Source organism: Sphaeramia orbicularis, chromosome 14 (genome assembly GCF_902148855.1).
Source record: "Sphaeramia orbicularis chromosome 14, fSphaOr1.1, whole genome shotgun sequence".
In the NCBI taxonomy this organism is placed as follows: Eukaryota; Metazoa; Chordata; class Actinopteri; order Kurtiformes; family Apogonidae; genus Sphaeramia; species Sphaeramia orbicularis.
The window spans coordinates 16,687,045-16,695,855 of NC_043970.1; the positions used below are offsets into that span (position 1 = coordinate 16,687,045).

An 8,811-nucleotide genomic window follows, 5' to 3' on the forward strand; every position below is an offset into this window, starting at 1 on the left:
TGAGTATAGAGATAAAAGAAAAAAAAGACACACATATCTGCATCGCCAATGTAGAGAATCAGCTCTGTCCAGGTAGATAGCACTGTGCTGGGAAAACGCAAGCAAACACTGCCTCTCTGGATCAAATCAGCAGCTCAGTTCTTCAAAAGGCCTGCCGTCCTGCAACACAAAATACATCGGCCTGTGCACAACCTAACAGCTCTGTCAATAGCTGCAGCCGTTTGTTTACCCGAGCCGCCTCTGAGCGGTGCCAGGAAACGCCGATGGAACCGCAAAGTGCAACACGGCCATAGATCTCAGCGACAGAGAACAAGATTCATGTCTGCAATACTATAGGAAAAAATATGTTGATGTTTGTACTATTTACCCCCGCACTGCTCTGGCTGGGCCGCTGAATGATGAAATGATTGCGGCACACAAAATCTGAAATCCGAGTAAATAAAAAATAGAAGATACAGCGTGTTCGGCAATCCCCCACAAGTGGACTTGCACACACACACACACAGACACATACACACACCCACACAGTGTTAAACATTGATGCTCGACCAAACAAGCACCACCTCCCGTTTATAGATTGTCATTGGTTGGCAGCCTTTCCACCTAGACAGCCTTAAAATGTGTCTCCCTACTTCTGCCTTCAGCTTCTTTTCCAATTTCTTTGCGGTTTAAGCTGCAACATCAATCATTAACTGGAGGGCTTCTCATTAGTTGTACATCTGGGAAGCCAAACATACCACGTAGTTACTGTAACCTTCCCTTCTGGTCAATCAGCTACTTCCTTCTATATCACAACGACCCCTAATGGCAATCTATACTCTGATCAATGAGTATTGATTTCCAGTTGATCGGGGTGATTTGAGGTAACAGCCTGGCCGTGTCTCGTCGTTATAGACTCCTATGCTGGCATAAGGGGAGAGGTTAATGGCTGTGATGTGGTGTTGAGGGAGCCTGAAGCCTCTGAAGTCCCGGCTGTGGCTTCCTGTGCATTAACTTGTTCGGAGGTCATTAATCCATCGTCTGGAGGAGATGCACGCTGAATTGCAGAGCATTAAAGCATGCATAGAAGTACGCTTACACTGCATCCTCCCGCTGTTAAATACTTAGAGTTGCTTTAAAATATGCTGTTTGCCGTTTGTGGATGTAGGTTGGGTGAGGATGAGAATACACAGTGAGTCAGGGTCAGTTGTGTTTTGCTATTTATGGGCTCTGAACTAGTAAGTATTAGGCTATATGGACATAATTTGTGCCAGACATTTATTGGAAGAACTCCGATAATGAATGGTACAGGACTAGGGAGTGGCTTTGAGGTTGAAAAATCCTTCTTCAATATGACAATTCCGCCATCTTGTTACTTTGTCATTTTTAAGGCGCTAAGAGGAGCCTAATGAATCTCCTGCTTCAATACCTCCAAGCAGTGATTTCCAATAATATCTTGATGGAAGTATGGACTCTGCCAGCGGGCTAGGCCGATACATCAGCTTGCCGATACCGGATTTTATTAAAAAACAGATATCAGCCTGTCAAAACTGTCGACAAAGTTCATGATTTTTTGTATTATAGAGCTAACATGGGCTTTTATTGTGTAGTTTGTTGAGTTTGGCTGCTTGAAAAGCCCAGAAAGAAACTTGACAAAACCCAAACATAAAGTGAGAATTTATTGAGAATTGTGTTGCATCTTACACCCAGAAAATCTAAAATGAAATATATGCATTAAATTACAGCATAGAGTTTGTGTTCAAGTCCCTCTTACATTATTCATATTGATTCATTGATAACTGCAGCAAAACAACATACAAGACTTTTTTTGTTGTTGTTGATTGGTTGATATTTTACATGACCTTTGTGAGCCTTAGCAAAACAAATAAATACAAATGGTGCCAGGCACAACAAACCCTGCCCCTCGCACATATTTCACCTATTATAAGTAAATGGAAAGATTTTAAAAATTCATAGAAAAATTTAACTTTGACTTACTGTTCCCAAAATGTAATGAGATCCATTCTGGGTCACTGGCAATCTATAAAACAAATTTGGTATGAATTCAACCAATAGTTTTGCTGCTAGAGTGTTAACGAATAAACAAAAAAACAAACCGAATCAAAAACAATACCCCTTGCCTCCCCTTCGAGAGGCGCGGTAAAAAATAAATAAAAGTCAAATCATAAATGCAATTTAAAATTGTATGTGTTTTCAGTGTTAACTAAAACTGCGCAGCTACCTTTATCAAGGATGTAGACCAAGAAAGATGCACTTTAAAGAATATGAGTATATTGGGTTTGATAGCAAAGTGACAGTTCTCTTTTTGTAACTTGATTATGGTTCAAAGGTGTTTCACATACAACGTTATAATCCAAAAGCACCAAGGACTCGCACAAAGACGAAACCCAACACAAAATGCCACCTCTCCAAAAGACTCAAAAAGGTATGATATCAGTGTCAAAAATACCTAAAAGCCAAAACGTAGTCTAGAAAAACTCCAAGCCAAGGTGAACAGCAACTTACTGATAGATGTTGGGGTGTTTAAAGACGGATGAGGCATAAATAAGCACAATCACGCTCCACTGGGAAAGTCAATATGGCTTCCCAGTGTTCAAAAGATGAGGTGACATGCCGGTCAAGCCCCCAGAGGGAACCCCTGTCTCCTCCAACCATGGGCATGAGAGAGGGTTCAAGAACTGTGTCACGGTGTTTTCACCTGACTGACAGCAGTGTTATCTGGAGGTCAAGTCCTGCCGATCCTTCAATGAATCTCGCTGTCAATTCACAAAAACAATCACTAACGACACACACAGGAGGCTCGTGTTCCGTTAAAGTTGCTGTGAGTCGAAGGGAAAATTTCACAGCCAGGTCTATCTCCTGGTAGCTCACTCAGCACTGATTGCTCATCATATAATCAACTAAGAGGCTGATGAGCATTTTATTGCTCATCAACTACTATGCACAGGGAATGAGTGGTGTTTACAATAATACCAAAACGAAACATGTTAATCTTTAATAAAGGATTAAGAGGAAAAAAGCTTGCGGCCTCACTTTGATTAACTTAATTTTTTGTTCCTAATAAAGTACTCAAAGCAGTTAACATGATAAGCATATAAACTAATATTCCTAAGTACAATTTCATAAAATAACTCAGATGAATTCATTTAAAGGTGGAGTAAGTGGATCCTGAGAAAGACAGGTGGTATGTGGAAATCAGCCAAATGAACACACCCTCCTAATTCAGAGGCTCCGCCCCCTCTGGTGCTATAAGTTTATCTGTTCTGGGCACAAACATGAACATCTATGGTGGGTGATGGGCTGGAGTAGTAATGTGGATAAGAGCAATTCAGCCAGAGCTGTGTACAAATATCCATCCATCCATCCATCCATCCATCCACACCTATGAGTGATTTAAATTGACCACTTAACCTATTAAAATGCATGCTTTCAGACGGTAGGAGGAAGAGTCCCCATAGAAAACCCACATAGACATGGACAGAACATGCAAACTCCACACACATGTACAAACACTGGATTTTTTTTTCCTCATAATGGCCTGATAGGAAGCCATGAGGAGATGTTTGCTGAATCTGACAAAAATCGCCTACTCCTGCTTTAATCACTCCTACACAGTTCCCTCAGTCTTCTGACATTTGCTATGCATAGTTGTAGTTTTAAAACACAGGTTTTATGTTTAAGAAAATTTTGAGAATGATTTCAGTCCATTCTTTACTTTCCAAATGGTTCACTGTCACAACATAAAATATTTGTGCCAGCCGAAACTCTTACTACATAGTACATACAGGGTGGGGAAGCAAAATTTACAATATTTTGAGGCAGGGATTGAAAGACAGTGTATGACCAATTAGTTTATTGAAAGTCATGAGAATTTATTTGCCACAAGAAAATGTACATAATAGAAAATGTTTTTATTCTATGTGTCCTCCTTCTTTCTCAATAACTGCCTTCACACGCTTCCTGAAACTTGCGCAAGTGTTCCTCAAATATTCCAGTGACAACTTCTCCCATTTTTCTTTAATAGTATCTTCCAGACTTTCTCGTAATAGTTTTGCTCATAGTCATTCTCTTCTTTCCATTATAAACAGTCTTTATGGACACTCCAACTATTTTTGAAATCTCCTTTGGTGTGACGAGTGCATTCAGCAAATCACACACTCTTTGACGTTTGCTTTCCTGATTACTCATATGGGCAAAAGTTTCTAAAAAAGGTATGGATAATAGTGTTAGGTATGATTATGACATCAGTATATGTTTGGTTTCAAAACAATTGACGTAGTGCCTGCTGAGAAAAAACAACTAAATGTTCTTTGTAAATTTTGCTTCCCCACCCTGTATGTGTATCTACACAAAGGAAATCATGGTAGTAAATGCTTTTATTTACATTTACTGCCTATTAAAAGGGGGTTTGGGTGTTGGAGATACCAAAGCCTTGCAAGGAAATGTTAAAGTCATTCAGATTTTGTTATTTTTTTTATTTTTTTGAGGAAGTTGCAGTTCTTTCTGTGTCAAGGTGAGAGTTCATATAAAGTATCAATAATGCTGCTGGAATGAAAGTGATATATGATTCAGTCTCCCTTCCCAGTCCCAGTGGCTAACTAGCCTCAGGAATGCTAAATCAACTTTCTTGGAACCTTTTGTTGAAGAAAAGAAAAAAAAAAAAAAAACTTGACATTGCTGCAGTTAATATCTTCAGTGCTCAGACCTCACACGACCTCATATTCCTCCCAACTGTGATACAAGAATAATTATTTGCTTTGCACACAACACATTACACAAAATCAGTCTTTCCAGACCGTCATTCAGTTGCAAGGAAAAAAAAAAACAAAAACTGTCAATCACAAACAATACAATATATCCTTTTTAAGCAGTCATTTTTCTCAGGCTTTCTCTTTGAAAAATCCAACACTGAATATTTTTTCAGTATTTAAGGATACTCCCTTTATGATCAGAAATAGGCTCCATGAAAACTGTGCAAATCAAGAGTAAAAAGTTTCATATTGTCTTCTTTAACTGCATAATTAATCATTTATACTCATTCCAGTAGGTTTTGAATGTATTATCACCATCATTATGCTCTATGCTGTGATGGAGAGAACAGGGAATGGTAAGGCAGAATAAACTTCAAACTCCGTTACTGATGCAGTTCTGTGACCTGCTCCTCTATCCCTATGCTGTGACTTCTATCCTCCAACTTTTTCCCCGAGTCCACAATGAGACATCCATATCCAAGTGTCAGCCAATAAGCTTCTGTCTCTCCCACACTCTTTCGCTCTCCCACTTTGTGTGCCGAGCTGTTGGTGCCAAAGCCAGCCTAGGATGGCAATAAGAAGACGGGAGGAAGGCTGCCATCTCCAGAAGGAGAGTCAGATGGCAGCGGGGCTTCTTTGTCTCCTTCCTTTCTCTCATCTCCCCCTCTTCTGATACAGGCTGATGTCCTCGCACTCCGATTCCACCCGCAAGAAATGCAAATCATAATTTCTATCAGAGGGGGAAGTGGCAGCATTTTTTGTGTGTGTGTGTGTGTGTGTGTGTGTGCATTTGCATGCTTTGGCCGGGGCTCATCTGCATGCATAAAGAGATTGCTCACCTGCAATCTCCTTAAACGGTGCATGATAACCAGTTTTGCTGAGCATAGGGATCTGGCACGAGTGTATGGGTTATTAACAGGGCTCGGGGGTTGTCCAAGTTCTGACAGCTGCAGCTCTGAGGATGCTTTACTTCAGCGCGACTCCGACCAAACCCCAGCCTCCTACGGATTACAGCTCCAAAAACCCAAGAGGACTGAGCAATATATCATGTGCAGCCTCCCTAATTAGAGAATCCTACAAACTCTGAGGCTGTTGGATCTCACCTGTGTATTCCCAAACGCTGCAGATTAGCTGAAGCTGTGGGGAACGCACTTGATTTTTTTTCAATTTTTCAGCTAAAAACCCTTTTGTGTGGTGCACTGGGGAGCGCAGCGCTATAAAGCATTGCTTCTGGAAATGAAGCAGTCATTTGGAAACTGTGGCAAATGCCCCCTCCCAGACTCGCACTTTACAGAACAGAGGTGGGAGGGGTCGAGTCAGTTCGCTCCGACACCAGCACACACTCATACGCTCATAAAACTAGGCAATAAAGCTGCTATCCTCTTGAGAGTTGATGTACGGTGCCTGAAAGAGAGCTACTGAGAGCCATATTAAAGGCTTTATTACTAGTGTCAGATTCAAATTAGTGGTGGTGTGCCACAGCCTGTGTGCATGTGTATGCGTGAATTCAGCCTGACTAGGCAGGTTTCCTCGCACAAATCACACACGACTGACTCCGAAACGCTCAACCTCAACATTAAGTTGAGCAAAAACATTTGGAGGATATCCATTTAGAGGCAGGGATTCCACATGAGTGAGCAGGTTAAAACAAGAAGTCAGTGGTACAACAGGTGAATTAGATTGAAACCCAGAGGGAGACGGGAATGAGACGAACAGCATGATGGTTTAATAAAGGAGCATAATGGCATTATAAAGTTTCCTCAACTCACTGTGATAATGTGCATAGAGCTTTACAGTTGCTGACCTCAAGCTGTCAGGTTTTTGGTGTCAGGTTCTGTGTGACTTGCAGCTTTCATTGAGGCCAGCGTGTAGCAGCATCAGCAACGTTTTCCATACACAAGCAAATACCGGGTTTGGAATCACTTTCTGCTAGTATGCCAGTATGTTAAATTCATTCTGTTAATTTGAGTTTTTTGTTTTTGAACATAGTGAAAAATGCCTAAATTGCAGAACAGAGATTAGGGCTTCTTCTAGTACTTTGTGGAGATGGATCTTACTCAACAAAAAAACCTAAATGCATGTTTCTTTATTGTAAAATATCTATTGTGAACATGCTTCTACAGTCACTGCTTACCTGTGGGGCTTAATGTTATCGGACTGTATTTATGTATAATATGTTTTTTGATGTTTTTTATTTTAAAAAAGTACCCGTGCAAGTGATTCTTTGATTTTAAAGAAGAGAATTATGTTTTGTCTTTTATTCACATAGACAGATAAAATACGCTAAAATTATGAATTATCTTTCACTGAACTCCAAGTTGCCAAGCTCTACTTTCAGCTTATTTGCAGACAAATGTAATGAAAGTTAGTTTAACTTAAAGAAAAGAGATGATTTCTATTCATTCTAAGTACTCAACACTTACTTAATGCAATGTCTATGGCAATCATCACTAACTCCATAAAACTTTGCAGTATAAACCCACATGACAGCAGCAAAGCCAGTCATTTCGGATTCATTGAATGGACTTGAGCTGCGGTGAAAGTGAAGTCATCACTAGCCACAGGATAGGGGCAAAAAAAAAAAAAAAAAAAAAAATCAATAAGACCAGTCGGAGCTTTTAAAGCTATTCCAATCAGCAGTTTTTAACTCTCACTTAATTTACTCCTTTGTTTCACAATATATTGCATCAGCAGCGTGCACTTCGGCAAGATAAAACAATAGTTTGGCTGAAACAAACATGCACACAGAGTCTCTTCAAACACACACTGTATCATGCAAATGCAGGATGATTAAAATAGCGAGGCAAACCAGATTGGCTATTGTAGTCATACACTCTCATATGTATACACTGTAGCTTGTTAAGAATGTCATTATGCATATGTGCCAATTACACCCAGTATCAAGGACTTATGAATACATATTACAAATTAAACTGTGTTCAACAAAAATTGTATTCATGAACCAGACTGTGCGTAAAACTTAGAGGCTCCGAGACAACTTCAGAGACTGTAATGAAGCAGATAATGCAGCTTCTGTGCATTGTTCTCTTTCCGTCTTGCTCAGGTTATTAGCTTCTGTGGTCATCATGTTGGCAAATTACCCAAACCTTTTCTCTAATCACCCAGCATAAGGTTGACTCGGAAACAAATCAGCACTCCTAGCCCGCTGAGCACAAACTGAGACATCACTTTCAGAAAAGGAGATGAAACAGAATCCGGTGAGACATTTCAAGCCCAGCGGGAGTTTTAGCAAGACATGAGAGAGGGGAGTGGGGAGGTGGGAGGGGTGGGCTGGGGGGGGGTGTCCACATTGATGTGAAGAAACAAAGCACAGATGACCAATTCACCAAAGCATCTTAGCTGATATTACATCATGCCCCTAAGGAGGAGGAGGAGGTGGTGGTGGTGGGGGGGGGGGGTGTCTTGAAAACGCTCGGAGCTCGGAGCTTCTGCACACAGAGAGAAGCTTCAAACTGCATCCAAACTTACAGACAGTAACAGAGGAAACAGAAAAAGCCTTGTTCACTTACCCGTGTTGGCAAAGCAGCACAGAAGAAGACGAAGAAGAAGAAGCCAGGATATCATTGTTGTACAGATGTCTTCTTGTTACGAGATGCCGAGATGCAAGATTAACAGTTGGGATGCGAAGAGTGTGTGTGGAGTTGACACACTGTAGCTTCGTCCCTCAGCTGCTCTTCTCAGAGTCTTCTTGCGCCCTCCTTTTTTCTTTCTCTCAGACTGAATTAGTCTTCAGTCCTCACTGCTGTGAAGTGTCTCTCTTCTTTTCCTTGCTGCTCACTCTGCGTGCATCAGGCTTGCTTTACTACTCTGGCTCCCCATGCTTGCTCGCTCTGACTCTGCGCTCTTGTTCACTGGCTCGCTCTCTCCTCCCTGCAGCTCTCTCTCACTCACTCTGCCTCTCTCTCTACGGTACAGTCAGTGAGGAAAGTGCTTAAGAGGCTGGCTCCTCCCTCTCTCCGCCTGCTCATCTGCCTCGCTGCCATTTAGATGGTCTAGACCGAGGCAGAAAAAAAAAAAAAAAAAAAAAAAAGGAAAATCT

The 8,811-nt window shown here is 41.1% G+C and overlaps 1 protein-coding gene across 1 annotated transcript in view; it reads right to left on the reverse strand.

Annotated features, from left to right (window-relative positions):
• Positions 1-8,607, reverse strand: part of kirrel3a (kirre like nephrin family adhesion molecule 3a) — a 520,880-nt gene extending 512,273 nt beyond the window's left edge. The window contains exon 1 of the mRNA XM_030154510.1: positions 8,282-8,607. Coding sequence (XP_030010370.1) covers positions 8,282-8,336 — 55 coding nt within the window. The 5' untranslated portion in view covers positions 8,337-8,607. The remainder of the gene's footprint in view (positions 1-8,281) is intronic.
• Between the last annotated feature and the right edge of the window lie 204 nt (positions 8,608-8,811).